General features: G+C 46.2%; 2 protein-coding genes across 2 annotated transcripts in view; both read right to left on the bottom strand.

The window, feature by feature from the left end:
• The window catches only part of LOC119361346, a 72230-nt gene that overhangs the window by 34667 nt on the left and 19068 nt on the right, over positions 1 to 18495 (bottom strand). Inside the window, exon 2 of the mRNA XM_037626600.1 lies at positions 14677 to 14688. Coding sequence (XP_037482497.1) covers positions 14677 to 14688 — 12 coding nt within the window. The remainder of the gene's footprint in view (positions 1 to 14676; positions 14689 to 18495) is intronic.
• Positions 1118 to 2845, bottom strand: LOC119366114 (cysteine-rich receptor-like protein kinase 28). Its single transcript, XM_037631799.1, has 5 exons — positions 2796 to 2845; positions 2336 to 2461; positions 2095 to 2246; positions 1633 to 1894; positions 1118 to 1533 (listed from the first exon to the last, which is right to left on the bottom strand). The coding sequence occupies exons 3-5, from the start codon at positions 2233 to 2235 to the stop codon at positions 1310 to 1312; spliced, it is 627 nt and encodes a 208-aa protein (XP_037487696.1). The 5' UTR covers positions 2236 to 2246; positions 2336 to 2461; positions 2796 to 2845; the 3' UTR covers positions 1118 to 1309.

Below are 18495 nucleotides of genomic sequence, written 5' to 3'. Positions count from 1 at the left end.
GCTGTAGAGCAGCATGACTCACTAGGTCACCCCCACTACGCTTCAAATTCACCTTTTTTGATATTTTGTACCTAATTTGTTTAGTGTTTTTTCATGGTTCTTACTAAAAAAATCATCTTAGAATAAATCATTATTAAAGTTTGCAAATATGAATAATCATTATGTTTTCTTTTTTTTTCCGGAAAAAGAATCATTATGTCAAGGCAATGCTCTACATAGTGCTGCTACCAGCTGCACTGAATCATGATGCCTTCGGGCGTGTCTGTTATTATGTAGATCATGAGAAAGGGTATAGGTCGAAGCGTGCGCACATCAAAAACACCATTTACCATAACACCCACTATGACTCGCGCAGAGTCACGACGACAAAGTCAATCCACAATAATTGACATAACAAATTCACTGAAACATATTGAATTTGTATCTAATTTTGAGAAGATATGGTCACAAGAAATACAATGTTAAAGACGGTTCATAACATAGATACCCAGTTTAAAAGTTATTACATTTTGTAATTTTCTTTTAAGTAGAAACAAAGGCAGCCTAGGAGGCCCACATATAGGGTGACGGGATAACAATAATTAGTGTTTGCACAAACTAAATGACTAGTAGTTTTGTTGCTGGGCATAAATATCTTTGCATCTATGTCATAAATAGGTCAATTCAAATACCAATGTTTTGGGCCCCTTCTTGTAATGTATTTAGTTCAAAGACAACCTATTTAATTGATTAGTGCTCAAGCACACGAAACTCTATGGAACCTCAAGGATTGATGGCTATGATCATTGTGGTGTCGTTGAAGTTTCCATAGATGGACCGATCATGCCAGACAAATGTAAAAGAAAAATCACACATCGACAACCATAAGTTGCTAGATCTCGACCAAGAGGACACAAACTTTCGAGTGTGTGGCTCAAGGAGAGAGTTGGAATGCATCTTTTTGTTGAACATAAGATTGTAACTATTGTCTATATGTGGTACACAACATACAATAGTATTTAATTAACAAGGAGCAATTAGGGGGAAATCAGAGGTTAAGCGTTCACACAATTCAAAAATTAGAAGTAAAGCATTGTGAGATAAATCTCCCTTACATTATTCTTATTATCAGGGATGCCCTTGCGTCCTGTCACTAGTTCGATTATTATAGCACCCAAACTATACATGTCTGACTGGACAGACATGGTACCATCACTAAACAGGTTTTCTGGAGCGGTATACCCTCTGCATGAAATACAACAATTTCAAACATTACAACACAAAAAACATATAAGAGGGTGCATGTAGACTGATTGTACTAATTTGAAGATTACGGTGATGAAAAATGGTTTGTGGTCATGGTTTGTGGATTTTCCACGGGCCTTGATAGACCAAAATCTGTTATCTTTGGCACCATTTGATTATCTAGCAGTATATTGGCAGGCTTTAAATCCATATGAAGAATACGTTTTTCCACATGCAGATAATGCAAACCCGTGCATATCCCTTTTATAATCTGATAACGTATATCCCATTCAAGTCCTCTCAATTCATCTACAGCAAAAAAAAGAAAGGATGCATGAATCAGATATATAAAATCAGATATGACAAAGAAGTAAATGGCAGAGCTGCATGGATCACTATCGATCGTACCTGTAATATATTTATCAAGGCTTCCATTATTGACATACTCAAAACAGAGCAATCTTTCTCTTATCTCAGCCAAAATATATCCTCGGGATTCTGGATTAGGCACTGGTGTCTCCACTGTATGAGAACATAAGCCAAGAAAACGGACTACATTTTCATGGATAACATCCATCTGGGTGTCAACCTCACGGCGGAAGAGTTTCTGATTAATTGTCTTGCTACTCATAATCTTCTTCACAGCAACATTCTTGTTTCCGATAACACCCTGTTTAATATTTGTCGTGAGCTTTTAATTACCTCAAAATAGCAGTGCAGTGTGTTGTTAGATAAATATAGCATAGACGAAGGAAATAATTGGGTAAACAACGCACATGACCCGAATAACTCAGCTTTGGTACCAAAGTTGATATTTTGAAGTGCTATAAGAAAATATACAGATTTTTACTAAAAGTAGAGTTCCGTCACCTTATAGACAGTTCCAAATCCACCTTCACCAATTATTCGATGTACTGAAAAATTGTCTGTGATTTTCCTTAAAGTTTCTAATGATAGGTTCGTTGGCTTCATGCTCCCCTCAAGTATTTGCTCCAGGGCATTTTGTTCCATTCTTCTGTTATCTACAGAAAGTAGAGGTGCAATCAGGATTAATTACAGAGACGCAACTGGCTGGATCATCAACGATGGAGACAAGGAGCTAAATACCTACCTGAGACGAAGCCGTGTACACAGGTGGTTGATCTACAGACCTAGAACAAACTGGAAACTGCTATGCAGATTGAGTTCCAGTGATGCGATCAAACCGTGTATCAAGCAACAGAGGCAAAATATTGCTCTAACACAGACGTAGTTGACCAAAGTTAGAGATGAGCATATATAGTTGGAATAAGTGTAAAATCAATTCAGAATAGACAAATATGCGTTGATGTGGTAGAAATTTAAGGCAGATCATTACGAGCAGATCTGGACATGTAGCAGATCTGTTAGTGGTGAGTTCACAAGAACAATACACAAAACTAGCTGGGCATGTAACAGATCTGTCAGTGGTGAGTTCACAAGAACAATACAGAAGTAGCTGGACATGTAGTAGATCTCAAGATATCTTTGAACAGGAACAGAGAACAGAGCAAAAATGACTTTAATGTGAGTCAACACGAGCTTGCACATACCTGTTGGCAATGAATCCAGCACTCAGGTTAGCAAGGAAGACATGGCTGAAACTCCTCTATATATGCAATGAAGTCTTGCTTCTTTCTATGTTTATTAATATTTCCAATAAAACAAAGTTTACACGACGATTCCCACGGTGAGCTGTACTCTGATGACTAACAGCTAGTTATTGGTTAAACAAAGCTAACTAGCTCGATAATTGCAGTTAATATATGCGGATAGCTTGGTTCCTTGTTGCCTTAATGAGATGCACCACTATATTATATCAAAACCATCTTGAAAATGGTCCCAGGATTAAGCCCATGTGATGTGATACGACAGCGACTGCCGGCCGGCACAAAATATGAATCTTTCGAGTACGGGAAGACTTCGGGACATGAAGTATATGCTCCCGAGCTCAAATGCTCCCTCATAAACAGTAAAATCGAAAAAAATAGTAAATAAGTTCAAAAAATTCTGATTTTTTTAACGATAAACTTTGACAAATGTTTTGCATGCTTGCAAAATTTCAGTACGAAATACATTCGTGCAAGTCGTGGCAAAGAAAAACAATACTGATGTTCCAACAATGCTAGTTTTGAACACATTTTGGAGTGCCGATTTTGTTTTTTTTTTCACCACGCCTTGCACGAATGTCATTTCGTGCTGAAATTTTGCAAGCGTACAAAATATTTGTCAACGTTTACCACAAAAAAATTCAGATTTGTTTGAATTTATTTACTATTTTTTATGATTTTACTGTTTATGCGGGTGCATTTGAGCTCGGGAGCAGAATAGTATTTGCGAAAACTTCGGGACTTTGTCCATATATACAATAATCCAGTTTCAAGTACTATAGTCGCTAGCTATTCATCTGAAAGAGAAAAGCATTTAGAAACTTCCACTTGTCGTCTCTGCCTTGTCTTATTGGAAGCATTAACAAGTTGCTTGTCGTGTGATAAGGTTCTTACATTAGAAAATGTTGATACAAATCCAATCCGTAGCCGGCTGCAAGTTGTCATACGATTTGATTATAAGGGAATTAGTTTTAAAACTATAAATTTCGATCGACATTGTCTGCTTGCATGATGCATTTCCTTTCACGCGATTTTACCCAATATATGCAACAACGAAAGAGAGAAGGGCGCACCTTGTAGAGCATAGTGTGGCCGCTAGCAAACATCGCCCTCGCTGGACGAGCGACGGCACCTTGCTTGGAGCTCTGGCCGGTGGAAAGCGAGGGGGCCAATGCAAGGTTGGAGAAGCCATGTCCAGCTGCAGCCTGAAGGTCATGGGGCTTGGAAAAATGTGGAGGCTCGGCAATCATCATGGCAAGGTCTGTCCGCTGTCGGCGTGCTTCGCTTGGGAGGTACTCCCTCCCTTTTTGAAATAGTGTACTTCCAACTTTGTTGAAAAGCCTAATTTTTTTATATTTAACTGTATTTATATATACAATAATACATCAACATGTATATCATTAAATTATTAGCATTAGATTCGTCAGAAAATATATTTTTATCATATACTTATTTGGTTTCACAAATATTGATATATTTTTTCACAAACTCGGTTAAATTTTGAGATAGTTTGACCCATCAATAAAATTGAAAGTACAGTTTTTAAAGTATGGAGGGAGTAAGTCATGAGAGGGCAGGTGCCACGTAGGACTTGACAAAGTCCACGCTTATGGCAACGGCACCAAGTGGGTTCACAGAATGAGCTGGGCTTCACCTAATAGCAATACGTAATAGTTTTGCGGTAACCCGCCCTCTGCATATCGACCGATGCACATAACTATCTTTATTCCATTATTCAATAACAATTTACAAATAAATATATGAATCAAGTTAAAGCCATCTTTCTGGTGACAACTATCGTCCTACTTACAAGATTAATGATATGTCCTGACCTCGCGTCAACACGCACCATGAAATCCTGTGGCCTTATCAAGCTGCCCGCCAGCTAGTCGGGAGCACCAACCGGTCTCAGAAATTCTCAACATGTACCCGCATGCGCGTGTTGTAGAATCAGTCGTCGCCATCTTCCGCCGTCCCATCATCAGGAGTAATCAATGTATTGATCTTGCCAGGTCCTTCTCCCATCGATGCCACCACGATGCCAGATAGCGCCATCCTCCTACGCACGCTCATCAAACGGAATCAAGCGTCGTGACCCGCTACAGCTTACCGCCAAGACTCGCCATCACCGATACTGTAGATGACATGCCGCTCCACCTTGGTCACTTCACAACAAGCATGCAGAGACTTGCTCCCAGCCACCGAAACAAAACACTTGTCCCTCCAGCCGATGTACATCCCCAAAGACGATGCCCCCATGGGGATGACGATGCAGGAACCTCTCCATCATCCGATCCGGAATCCGAATCTGGGGTTTTTCCCGGGCACACAAGGAACACGAATCGTCCCATGACGCCACCAACAAGGTAACCATGCCCACGGGAGCGGTCGTCGATGGTTCCGACTGAGACCGAACCAAGCTTTCGCTGGAAAACTTGCGCCCATTACCGACTGGTCCACCAGATCCTCATCCATCATCATAAAGCACGCCCCATGGGGGGACGTCCCTGCCGCCAGGAAACCGCCCACTGCTGGAGCCACAATGGTTTCATCGCCTGAAATGGCCACCCCGGGTGAGCCGCCAACGGCGGAAGGATCCTCATCGCTGCACCACCAATGCCGGGCAACACACACATTGAAGTAAGACATTCGTGTGGATCTCCACCGCGACCGCATCCCGGAACCACGGCGAAGAAAGGCCCCACCGCCTGGACTTTGCCATGCGGCGCTTCGGCGGCAACGACCGAAGTCCTAGATCAGACCAGGAGGGAGGGAGGGAGAAGGGAGGGGATCGGGGGAGATTAGATCGCAATAAATGAAAGATATGTCCTAGTTCTGCGGTAGCTAGGCTAACTGCCGATTATATATGATTGCTTAATTAAGCGACCTTGTTGCCTCTAATGTTGTACTCCCTTCGTTCCAAATTACTCGTCGCTGAAATGGATATATCTAGAACTAAAATACATCTAGATACATCCATACGTGCGACAAGTAATTCGGAACGGCGGGAGTAAATGCTGCGCGTTGTCAGCAAGATGTGCCATTATACTAGTACTATATATAATAACCATCTTGAGATGATACCAAAGTTAGGTCCATATAATGTGATGGCGAATGCCCAAATGTTTTTGAGAGACGGGCCAATGTTTTTTTTGAGGGTTTTTTTTTTGAGGGTGAGACGGGCCAATGTTGTCTACTAGTATAAACGAAGATTACATTCGCACACATAGCGACCAGTCATAAGAGTATTTAGTAGTGGCGTGGAGGAGTATCCCGGTGTCTCGACTCCCGTTAGTAGGTAGGTAGGGTTTTTGTTCTCATAGGGGTGGCGTTTGAACGGATGGCGGTGCTCCTTTTTCGAGTTAGTCTTTCGGGCTTCGATCTTTCTCAAGTTCGTCAGTGGGATGGAATAGACGGAGCTCCCGCATAGACTCTTGCCAGCTCCATGAGGCGATGAGGTTAGGGTTTCTCGTCATATGCATACACAACGGCGATATTTGGTGTCAGCTTCTTTAGACCGATTGATGGATTCAACGGCGATGACTGCGGCTCCAGGGTGCTGGCCCTTAGGGGCACGTGCACGAAGACTTTCCGGCTGTTATCGACAAGGTTAGGCAGGCTCCAGTGTGGGAGCGGCGACAACGACACGTCGGCGGCTCGTTCTTGCGGCGTTAATGGTCGTTCGGTGTTACATGGACCTCGATGTAATTTTTATCATGTTTGAGGTAATTTAAGACTTCCGGTGAATTTATTTTTTTGCAGGAATCTGGTGAATCTTTATAATAGACCTGATTTTTTTCGGAAAAAAGAGAATCCATGCGGAAAAAAAAAGGGGATCCATCTGAACGAGAAAAGCTTTTAGAATGCTGCATTTGTTATCTCTGGCCGCCCCATCCGAAAGGAATCGACAATACTGAATAGTAGTTCTTCTAAAAAAGAAACTGAATAGTAGTTGTTGCTTCACGTGTGAAATGGTTCTTCTGACATAAAGAACTGTTTCTTTTTGCAGGGAGACATCAATAATTGTTGGTGCAAATAAATTATATCTAGTGGCCCGCCAGCTGCAAGTAGCCACACGATTTAACTGGAACAATTAATGATTGACTTGAGACCGGATAGCCGTTTTTAAGGGGACGCCAAGTGCTTTGTTTATGGACGAGGACTGTCGAGGAGGGATATCAGCAACCAGATTCTGAGAATATTCCATGAAACTCAGGCTCCCCTCGTCCGCCAAAAACTCATGGATATGGGCATCCCGTTCGTTCGGTGTGATAGCCTCACTGAATCGTTTTCTTCTCGCTCGTCACCTGCCCTCAGTTTTCCTCTCTTTGAGTGCGGCGTCGGCGGAGGATCTAGGAGCGGCGACCGGAACTAGGTCGGCTGCAACCAGGTACGGCAGGTTAGCTTGGCGTGGCATGTTGACCACCGGCCACGAGGAAGCAGAGGCGGACACACCGTGGCCGGTCTCGGGAAAGTCAATGTTAGACTGTATATGTATACGTAGACTTGTTTATACATAGATTTGTATATACACCTTGTATTTATATCCTTTGGTATTTATATATAATGAGATAGCCGCACCCCTTTAAGGTGTCGAGCAGTTGCCCAAACAATACGTTTTACATGGTATTAGACTAGGGTTTTTCAATGTCTTCCGCTGCCCCTACCGCCGCTGCCGCGTCGACTCCTCCCAACATTGCCGCTGCCGCGCCGGTCTCTGTCCTCGCCTCGTCGTCGCCCTTCCTCGCCTCCCGCCCGCTCGCTCCAGCCTGGTGGCAGTCCCAGCCGCATGGCGGAAACCCCGCGAGCTCTCTGGCAGGGACGGGCGAGCAGGGCGATCTGCCCCCGCCGATCTCATCCGACGGCTCTGCCCTCTCGACCGTCGCGTCTACGCCGCCGTCCTTCCGCGGCCCTGCGCCCGTGTAACCCTACGGCGCCGCGTGGTACGACGCCCCTACATCAACCTACGGTGTCGTACCACTGCCGCCCCCTGCCTGGCCGGCGCCCCTCTACGGGCCGCCACCCGCGTCACCCTACACGGCCCAGCCGCACCCGTACCCCTACCCAGCAGCGGTCTACGGCGCTACATCCGCTGCGTCCTCGGTCGATGGCCCAGCCGCTCCTGGTTACGAGACGTCTATGGCGCTCGCTCCTCACGCCGAGGCAGACCCGCTGATGGGGTTTCACGCGCCACCGACATAGGCTCCTGCGGGTTATGCTACGGCGCCGTCGCTGTTTTATTTCTCGCACCTCCTTCCGATGAAGCTTACGCCGGACAACTACTTGTCGTGGCGGGCTCAGGTGCTACCTCTTCTCCGGAGTCGCTGCTTGGAGGGATATGTTGATGGCTCCATCCCGTGTCCACCGCCGTATCATCCGGCTCATCACGTGTGGGTGGCTCAAGACCAGGAGATCCTCTCTGCCATCCAGTCGTCGCTCACTCCGAGTGTGTCGTCGCTCGTCATCTTCGTCGCGACGTCCCGGGAGGCTTGGTCCGTGCTTCACGACAGTTTTGCCTCTCAATCTCAAGCGCGTGCTCACTCTATACGCACTAAGTTGGGGGAGACGAAGCTCGACGGCCTAACCATCACAGAGTACTTCAACAAGATGTCCGATCTCGCTGATAGTTTGGCCTCGATTGGTCAGCCGCTTGGAGATGAGGACTTCACCACCCATGTGCTCAATGGCCTCGATGATGACTATGATAATCTCATTGAGAATGTCCATGGTCGCGAGGCACCTCTTCCGCCACGGGAACTTTATGCGCGCCTTCTTGGTCGCGAACAACGCATCAAAGCGCGTCGTGCCTCCCCGAGTTTCGCATCCACTAATGCCACGACCCGCAGCAAACCACAGAAGTCGTCGCTAGCTGCCAAGCCGGCGGCTTCATCTCCGCAGACTTCGCGGAGCACTGCGCTATCCATCACTAGCGGGTCTCAGCCAGTGGCTTGCTGCCCTTGCTACGACGCTCAGCAGGCCTGCCAACTGTGTGGCATTGAGCGTCACATAGCCTCCCGCTGTCATCGTCGCTACAAGCAATATTTCCTTGGCCTAGGCAACAACGGCAAAGGGAATGAAAAGCAGGCGGCTGCTGCGGTGACGAGTCATGAGCACGGACGCACTCCATCCTACTCTATTGATCCTACATGGTACATGGACAGGGAGCTACGAACCACCTCACCAACGAGATGGGCAAGCTCTCCACTCAGGAGCCATATCGCGGTCATGATCAGGTGCACACCGCCAATGGAGCAGGTACCACTACTAGGAAAAAAGCTACTAGCAGCGCGGGTAAAATGAGTACTAGCAGCGCGGGTACCCACGCTACTAGTATCGCGCTACAGCTAATAGTCTACTAACATTTTACTAGTAGCGCGGATGTCACCCATGCTACTACTAATGAAATAGTAGTAACGCGTCTATAGAACCACACGCTACTAGTATTTACTAGTATCTTGAATACTAGTAGCGTTCCATTTCACCCCACGCTACTACTAACTAATTAGGAACTAAAATAAAATAAAATCCATCAATTCCATTTTATGCATACAATTCTAACAACTAAAGGAAGCCCAGATTTGTAATAAACCAGCAGCATTACACATCATTCCAAATCGAAGATTTATAGTAAACCAGGAGCATTAGAGCATATCCATACATCTACACTTATTGCTTAGTCACTTATTCCCAGCTAGTGCAAACACAGTTGAAAGCAAACAAAAATGCATAAAAACACCAAACAGTGGCATTCTATCCCTCCAAATAATTTGCTCCCTCTCCATCCTTGCAATTATCTTCTTCTCCCTTATGTGCTTCTCCCATTTATGAATCCAAGATTTCTGTAAAGAGCAAAGAACAAATTAAATTAAATTTCAGCAGACATATATTTCCTTGCATGTTGTGATGTACAGTAGCTACGGGAATAAATATACGAAAACAAAAAGTGAGTGATTTCTATTAACAAGAGATCGCCTATGTAATAGCTACAAACAAATGAAATTAATGTCTAGATAATATATATTGCCAACCAAGCCAAGATGAACTATATATTGCCAGGTAATAGGACATATCTAATTTTCACATTAATTACATTTAGTTTTCTTCAAAACTAAATATACTTAAACTTAGATCATTTCATATAGATGTTCAAAGGATAATACGGCTAAAAGAATCCAATTTCTTTGTTTTTTTGAAGTAGTTTAAAAGGAAAGCATTAACACATAATAGAAATGATTATCTGCCATAGGGTGATGCTGGACAGCTAAAAAGCTCACAACCCTGGAAAGAAGAACGGCGCGACAAAGGCGCGCGTTCCCTTCTAGTGACTACCATTTCTCCCGTGCGGGTTTCCTTAAAAAAAACTTCTACGGCTTCATAACAACCACCAAGCAGTAAAATTTCCCTATGGATACATATTTTCCTACCATTTGGTAGACAATATGAAGATGATATATTGTGGAAAAATAGGAAGAGAGTTAATCTACATGCGGAAACTATGCATCCACAAACTACATTAATCTACATGCGGAAAAGTAGGAAGAGAGTTAGGGCAAGCAAGTTGTTACGCACCTGTGAACAGTGTCATTGTTGTGGTCCATCGCGGTCTGTCTCTCTCTCTCTCTCCTGTGAATTTCATCGAGTAACTCAAGAAAATATGCTATTCTGCTGAATCTGCTATTCTGCTGCTGCTTACCCAAAATATGCTCGCAACTCGACAACATCTAGAGTAGCTCCCAGGCCTCAACCCGCCAAAAGCAACGACGACCACAGTTGAACCACGCATGCATCAATTCAACAGTACTAGCCTTTTACATTACAATAAACATTGATTTTGGTTCATCACAAGACAAGATAGTGTGTGTTCATAAACGTTGATTTTGAACCTTTGTTTATTGAACCTGGGTTACTTGTTGCCAAAGCTTCACTGAAGAATGGTACACTAAAGAACTGAAGCATAGCGCGGCCACTTAAGTTCCGTTAGCAGATGGCCTGGATGGGATAAGTGAAGACTGATGGCTACGCCGCTGCTGCCGGAGTTGATGCCATCAAACTGGAATTACAGAATGATGGCCGTAATGCAAATACATGCACAGAATGCATGAACCTGGGTTACTTGCTGTCAAGAGAGACCATAGCCAAAGCTTCACTGAAGAAAGGTGGTACTCTGAAGAACGGAAGCACATCGCGGCTGAGTTAACTTCAGTTAGTGGATGGCCCAGATGGGATAAGTGAAGACCCGATGGTATGGTTGCAAAAACAGAGGAGGGGCTACTCTGTTTCGGGCAACAACAATGCCTTTTAGTTTAGCATTTTTCAGGTACGTGACAAGACAAGATAGGTAGTTAGTGGTGAGTGCCACGGTGAAGGGCCAAGCAGCACATGACATCGAGCCTCTGGGCCTGCGTGGCATTCACTTGATCAATTCGTCTGCTGGTTCCTCTCAGCTCTTGCTCACCGACTCACCATAGTTTTTTGTTTTTCTCGTGTCAGTTTATCACAGCTGTCTGCTCGCAAAGGATTGTGGACTTATCAACCGTTTTGTGGATAAGGAGGTTGTTAGATTTCAAAGAAGTAACACATACATAGTATAACATTATGCATAACGAATACTGAATCTATTTTTTTTCTCATGTCTTTCTTTATTTTATTTTACGTCGATAGGACATCACAAATCTTATAGGATGATTTTCCAAAACGAAAGCAGACCAACAAGGACAAACAACGGCCCATCAGACCACTTGCTGTGAACTATAAGAACATTATTTCACCTCCTCATATGGTACTACTAAACTCGCAATGAACATCGACACTGAATTAAGTTGTAGTCCCCCCTCAACAAGTGTGAGTTGTAATTAATTGACTGCAGCAACATTGGTAGTCTCAACAAAATAAAACAGCAGCACTGGTAGCAACACTATCAACGCCATCCCTTCAAGCAGAATAAGTAGGAAAACATCCTGATCCCTTAAGGAGAACTTCCCACATCGTTCATGTTCAACAACTAATTCTATGTGTTTCATTGGTAGTCAAATAGTGTATTATATTTTTCTATCTGTATATACCAGGATAGCAGGGTTACCTTTGCTTCCTTAACAGGAATGTGCAAGGAAAGAAGTGAAGATGCTGCGTCTGCATTCAGTAAATGAGATAAAAGTTGAGACTCTTGATAGCCAATATCCATTCTTACTTATAATATTACAGATACAGAACTGACAAATGATCTTCATATTAAGCAGATACCACTTTCTAAGGTGCAAACATCTAAGGAAACTTAGTTGGTGCTAATCAATCATCCACAAACTACCTCTGTCCCTTAAAAAACAGTGAGAACAATGAAGCAGCAATTCTACAAACAAATGTGGATACTCAACTTCAGCAAGTCAATTCACTTGTTAAATATCCGAATGCACAATCAAAAGAAATAATGGGATCAGACTAAATCCACTTTAGAGAGAAAAGTTCATTGAATCTTGGCTCACCTCTGTTCTTCCTGTTGTGCTTCTGCCCCACCAGCAAACTGTGACATGGAGGACACATAGCAATGGCTTAGTACAAGCACCACATTAAGACTATATAACAAGTCCTATAATAATATCCTTATGACTAGTTTCTGCAGATGTAATAAACAGGTATTCAAAATGAATTGGATCATGCACTTCTGTTCCGAATTTAACACCACAGGGCACTTCGGACCCAGCAGCAAACACAACAGATCTGCAGGCTGCAACAGCAACAACAACAAATCCTCACTTTAGAATTTCATTTCCTAGTGCGGACACTCAGCCATCAAATGTTAGTCCATGCTCTGATAAGCCGATGAACACACTGAAAATGGCAGCGAGCTGAGCCCGTGGATGCGCCTGCTTATCGGGTCATAGGTGGCGGGCTCGACATGGCCGGGGGACCCTTCCTCACTGGTATGCAGCGGGGCGCCGCAGCCGTAGCAGCAGGCGACGCTGGAGGGCGTCTTCTTGGCCAGGGCCCTCCGCTTCTCCTTGCGGCGGCGGCGCCTCTCGGCGTCCTCCTCCGGCGCACGCGTGCGGGCGCCCATCGCAGCCGCGGCCACAAGCTGCCGCCCCAGGTACACATCGCCCCGCCTCGGTGCCGCGCGGCCGACCCCGTCCGCCGGAGGAGACGGCGAGGGGGACGCGGCGCTGGGGGAGGTGGCACGCGCGGGTGGAGAGGGAGAGGGAGGCGGTGGCGGTGGCGGACGGGTGGTGCTTGGTGGGACGGCGGGCGGCGGCGCCGGGGATTTGGGAAAAGGGAGAGGAAGAGCGGGCGGAGTGGTCAGGCGAGGTGGAGGGGAACTTGGCTGGTAACGGTGCCTCCGCGAGCTACGTGTCTATACATGCGTTGGTGGTTCTATATAGTTGTAGCGCTGGGTTTATACCAAGTTGCTACTACGGCCTCTCGCGGGAGGCACGATGCATATCACATGGTAGTAGCGTGGGGTTTATAAACCGCGCTACTACTATCAACTTAGTAGCAGCATGAGTTTATACCCCGCGCTACTACTACTGCTTGTCCCGGTGAGCACGGTGGAGACTACTTAGTAGTAGCGTGGGTTTATAACTCGCGCTACTACTAATTAGTAGTAGCATTTGTTTTTAAACCGCGCTGCTGGTAAGATTATGTGTATAAGGTTTTCCCTAATAGTTTATGCGCATCTTCCATGTTGGCCAGGTATCACTTCTTGCACACAATTCCCAAAAACTGCATCTTTCTAATGTTCTTCGTGTTCCCACTGCTATGCGTAGTTTGTTGTCTGTTCCACAACTTACTCATGATAATAATGTCCTTGCTGAGTTTCACCCTTTTTGTTTCTTTATCGAGGATCGGGACACAAGGGCCATTCTACTTAGCGGTCGTCTTCGCCATGGCTTGTATGCACTTGACGCGCCGACCCCACCTCCTAAGCAGTTTTCTCCCCAGGCGTTCAGTGGTGTTCGTGTGTCATCTACACATTGGCATGCACGCCTAGGTCATCCTGCTGCTCCTATAGTTCGTCATGTGTTGCATAGCCATGAACTACCAATTGTGTCAAATAAAACAGCTGAAACTATTTGTGATTCCTGTCAGCAGGGCAAGAGTTATCAACTTCCGTTTACAGAGTCTAGTCGTGTCGTGAAACATCCTCTTGAGCTTGTGTTTTCCGATGTATGGGGTCATGCCCAAACGTCTGTCAGTGGCCACAATTATTATGTTAGTTTCATTGATGCTTATAGTCGCTTTACTTGGCTTTATCTTATTAAGCGAAAGTCTGATGTGTTTAATGTTTTTATATAGTTTCAAGCACATGTTGAGCGTCTCCTTAGCTAGAAAATTATTCATGTTCAAACCGACTGGGGGTGAATATCACAACCTCAACTCATTTTTAACAAACTTGGGATTACACATCGTGTGTCTTGCCCTCATACACATCAGCATAATGGGACCGCTGAACGTAAGCATCGTCATCTTGTAGAAACTGGCATACTTTATTAGCTCATGCCTCCATTCCTTTTAGGTTCTGGAGTGATGCCTTCTCCACTGCCTGTTTTTTTGATAAATAGGCTTCCCTCACGACTTCTGCATATGAAAACTCCGCTTGAACTCTTGCTCAATGAAATCCCAGACTACATTTTCCTTAAAGTCTTTGGGTGTGCATGTTGGCCTCATTTGCGTCCGTATAACAAACATAAGTTAGAGTTTTGGTCTAAAACGTGTGTTTTCCTTGGGTATAGTTCCCTTCACAAAGGGTACAAATGCCTACATGTTCCCATCAATCACGTCTACAAATCTCGTGACGTTGTATTTGATGAGAATGTGTTCCCCTTTCGAGCACTTCCAAACAACTCTACCACTCCTATGCCAGACGTTCATTCTACCACTCCTATGCTAGACGTTCATTCTACCACTCCTATGCCAGACGTTCATTCTACCACTCCTATGCCTGATCAATTTGTGGATATTGCACATGCTCCTGTGTTACTTCCTAACCATGCTGCAGGTGTTGAACGTGGTGCTCATCTTGAGCTCCTTGATGAACAGGCATCGACGGATGCCCCGGATCCGGACATCGATCTCATGCATGGGACATGCATATCAGGCGGCATCCAACAGCCCGCAGAAGGTGCACCCGCAGCTGCCCCGCGGGCGTCGCCCTCGCCCGCAGCTGCTCTGCGGGTGTCGCCCTCGCCCGCCTCGGTGGTGGCTTCGCCTGGGCCGGCTGCTTCCTAGCCTGGCCCGGTGACCGCTTCTCCTGCGCCCGCCCCGGCTCCTGATGGGCCGGCCTCGCAGGGCCCGACGCCGCTTGCCTCTCCAGCAGACTCTGGATCGAGCTCGTATGGCTCGGCCTCGCTTCTACTCTCACCCGCGTCGAGCCCGGCGGTGCAGCCAGAGCCAGCTGCTGCCCTTCGTCCTCGCACACGCAGCCAGACAGGTGTCTTCCTGTGACGCCCCCGATTCAATCGTACACTAATCATACACGCAAATGTGTACGATCAGGATCAGGGACTCACGGGAAGATATCACAACACAACTCTATACACAAATCAAAATAATACAAGCTTTATATTACAAGCCAGGGGCCTCGAGGGCTCGAATACAAGCTCGATACACTAGAGTCAGCGGAAGCAACAATATCTGAGTACAGCCATAAGTTAAACAAGGATGCCTTAAGAAGGCTAGCGCAAAAGCAACACGATCGAAGAGGCAAAGCAAGGCCTCCTGCCTGGGACCTCCTAACTACTCCTGGTCATCGGTGGTCTCCATGTAGTAGCATCCATCGGCGGTGGCATCTGTCTCCAGGGATCCACCATCTAGTTGCATCAACCGGAAAGAAGAAAGAAGGGGGAAAAGGGGTAGCAAAGCAACCGTGAGTACTCATCCAAAGTACTCACAAGCATCAGATCTATACTAAGTATGCATTGGTATCAAATGAAAGGTTTGAATATGTGGAGTGAACTGCAGAATGCCAGAATAGAGGGGAACGCCTAGCCTATCGAAGACTAGAATCTTCAAGCAGCTCCAAGCATCTTGCAGCATGTAGAAGAGTAAATAATAGCAGTTTATAATTAACAAGAATGTTGTAGCATTAACGCCCAGAGATCCTTCCCCAACTCCCTGCGAGAAAGCAATCCCGGAGCCACATATCCATCACATATCAAGTATCCATTTCTAGTTGTATAAGATCAGGATATAAGTCTGAACGTCCATTACCGTGCACATGGCTATTAATAGATAATCTTCCCTGCAGGGGTGCACCATGTTTTCCAACACGCTTGATTACTCTGGTTGGACACACTTTTCTGGGTCAATGCCCGGCCTCGAAAGATCAACACGTCGTAGCCCTACCTAGGCTCAGCAGAGAGGTCCCCGCCAGGCTACCTCCTAAGCACTCCAGGGTCTGGGCCCATTACCCATTGCACTCCGGGTCGTTGCGAGCAGGGCAGACCAGGCTCCACCACTACAGGATAGTGCCGGTCTAGCCGTGTCGTACTGCTAAACTGGACGTCTGACAAAGCTTTGGCTGATACCACGACACCGAGGCCCATAATATTATCGGGTGGTGGTTGGTGCGTAAAGGCCAGAGGCCAACTCAGAACAAATACCCAAACCATAGTGTAGTGTTAGCTTGCGAAGACGAGCCGAGACTCACGATCGAAAGTGACCCCGTCGCCCTGTCTCGTGGACTTATGACAAGGGCCTAGAATGCCCGGCCATGCCACGTAACCATCTTGCTGGTGCTCTCCGGGCCCTCCCGACTTTCACCAAGGTATCAAGTAAAGCCAATGTAACTGTGTGTCCAAACATCAAGGGAAAACCTGAAGAATCACCCTCCGTGAATTCCACTCGATGTAATCATCAAGGTGAACGTAAGAGGAACCACCCTCGAGGTTCACACTTGAGGGGTTGCACAACAGAGCCGTATTGTGACGTCCGGATAATTAAGCTACACTAAACCCCTACTACTACTACTACTACTACTACTACTACAACAACAACAACAACAACAACAACAACAACAACAACAACAACAACAACAAGAACAAAATTGGCATAGGCTACAACAACAACTACACTAAAGCCTTTAGTCCCAAACAAGTTGGCATAGGCTAGAGATGAAACCCATAAGATCTCGCGACCAACTCATGGCTCCGGCACATCGATAGCAAACTTCCACGCACACCTATTACAAAACACGCGTTATACATTACAGAAATACATGTACAACTCAACATTCTCCTCGTGGTTGAAGATAATCATATATGTGTTTAGTTTGTAGAATGAGTAGTGGATAGAAATTGTGACGGACACACACATTGCATCAATCTGTGACTAGGAACTTTTTACAACCCTAGCATCAATCAGTGAACGTGGGGACACGCTACGAAATACTCTAGTTTGAATCACCATGTACACATGGATGGCTCAGAAATTGGTGGACTGCGTCTTCCCGGAGACAACTCTCCATGCTGCCATCCTCACGGCAGACGGTGCGACCCAGCCTAACGCTGATCCGATAGCCGCCATCCTTGATAAGCCGTCGTCAGCACCTCCCCTGAGCCGCTGAGCCTGCTCGTCGACCTCACCGTGATCCCCACCTCGAATCCCCCTCTTCCATGCATTTTTGGCATGCTGTAGCAGCCGTTGCCGGAGACTGAATCGCGACGCCGCCCGAGTTCCTCGCTGTCGTGGCCACGGTCACTGCAGCTTGCATCCGAGCACACCCGCGTGCTCGCCGCACTATGTAGAGGCCGCAGGTGTTACGCCCGCGTTGCCGGACTCCCCCGAACGTCTCACTAAGCTCGTCTTCAAGCTTCGCTTGCCGGAGATCGCCACCACCGCCCATCGACCCCGGCGCGTCCCCGAGCTCGCTGACAGCGCCATCGAGACCGCTTTGAGCTTCGCCGCATTTCCCTTCCCCCGTCTGGTTTTTCCTGTGTTGTAGCCCTGCTAGCCGTCGTGCCCCGTGAGCTCCACATTGCTAGCGACCCTGCTTTGTGAAGAGGCAAACGGCGCGATGGCGCTGCCCCTCCCCTGACCCCGATGCCAGCGTTGAATGTAAAACATATTGTTTGGGCAACTGCTCGACACCCTAACAGGGTGCGGCTATCTCATTATATATAAGTACCAAAGGGTACAAATACAAGGTGTATACACAAGTCTATGTATAAACAAGTTTACGTATACATATACAGTCTAACACCCTCCCTCAATCTTAACTGTGGCCTGAAGTACAAACTAAGTTAAGATTGCGCCTGCAGCCTACAAACTGTGGTTGTGGAAGAGGCTTCATGAAGATGTCAGCAAGTTGATCCTTTGACGAGATGAACTTGATGCTAAGTAGCTTCTATGCAGCACGTTCTTGGACGAAGTGATAGTCAACCTCAATATGTTTCGTTCGAGCATGAAACACCGGATTAGATGACAGATATGTAGCACCAATGTTATCACACCAAAGCACCGGAGGATGAGCTGAAGAGACTCTCAACTCTCTCAACAAAGACTGAACCCAAATGATCTCCGCTATCGCATCAGCAACTGCTTTGTACTCAGCTTCCGTACTACTGCGAGACATCGTAGCCTGCTTGTGAGCATTCCAAGCGATCAAGTTAGAACCAAGAAACACTGCTTATCCCCATGTGGATCGCCGGTCATC

Source organism: Triticum dicoccoides, chromosome 2B (genome assembly GCF_002162155.2).
Source record: "Triticum dicoccoides isolate Atlit2015 ecotype Zavitan chromosome 2B, WEW_v2.0, whole genome shotgun sequence".
NCBI classification, from domain to species: domain Eukaryota; kingdom Viridiplantae; phylum Streptophyta; class Magnoliopsida; order Poales; family Poaceae; genus Triticum; species Triticum dicoccoides.
Note: the sequence above shows the minus strand (reverse complement) of the source record. Positions and strands in the feature narration are given on the sequence as shown.

What these genes read in the sequence shown, in the direction of transcription:
- LOC119366114 (XM_037631799.1), bottom strand. Translation starts at nt 2,235, where the DNA reads ATGGAACAAAATGCCCTGGAGCAAATACTTGAGGGGAGCATGAAGCCA. An exon ending in GATTTGGAACTGTCTATAAG is followed by an intron (nt 1,895 to 2,094) that starts GTGACGGAACTC and finishes AATATTAAACAG; the next exon opens with GGTGTTATCGGAAACAAGAA. An exon ending in CCTTGATAAATATATTACAG is followed by an intron (nt 1,534 to 1,632) that starts GTACGATCGATA and finishes TTTTTGCTGTAG; the next exon opens with ATGAATTGAGAGGACTTGAA.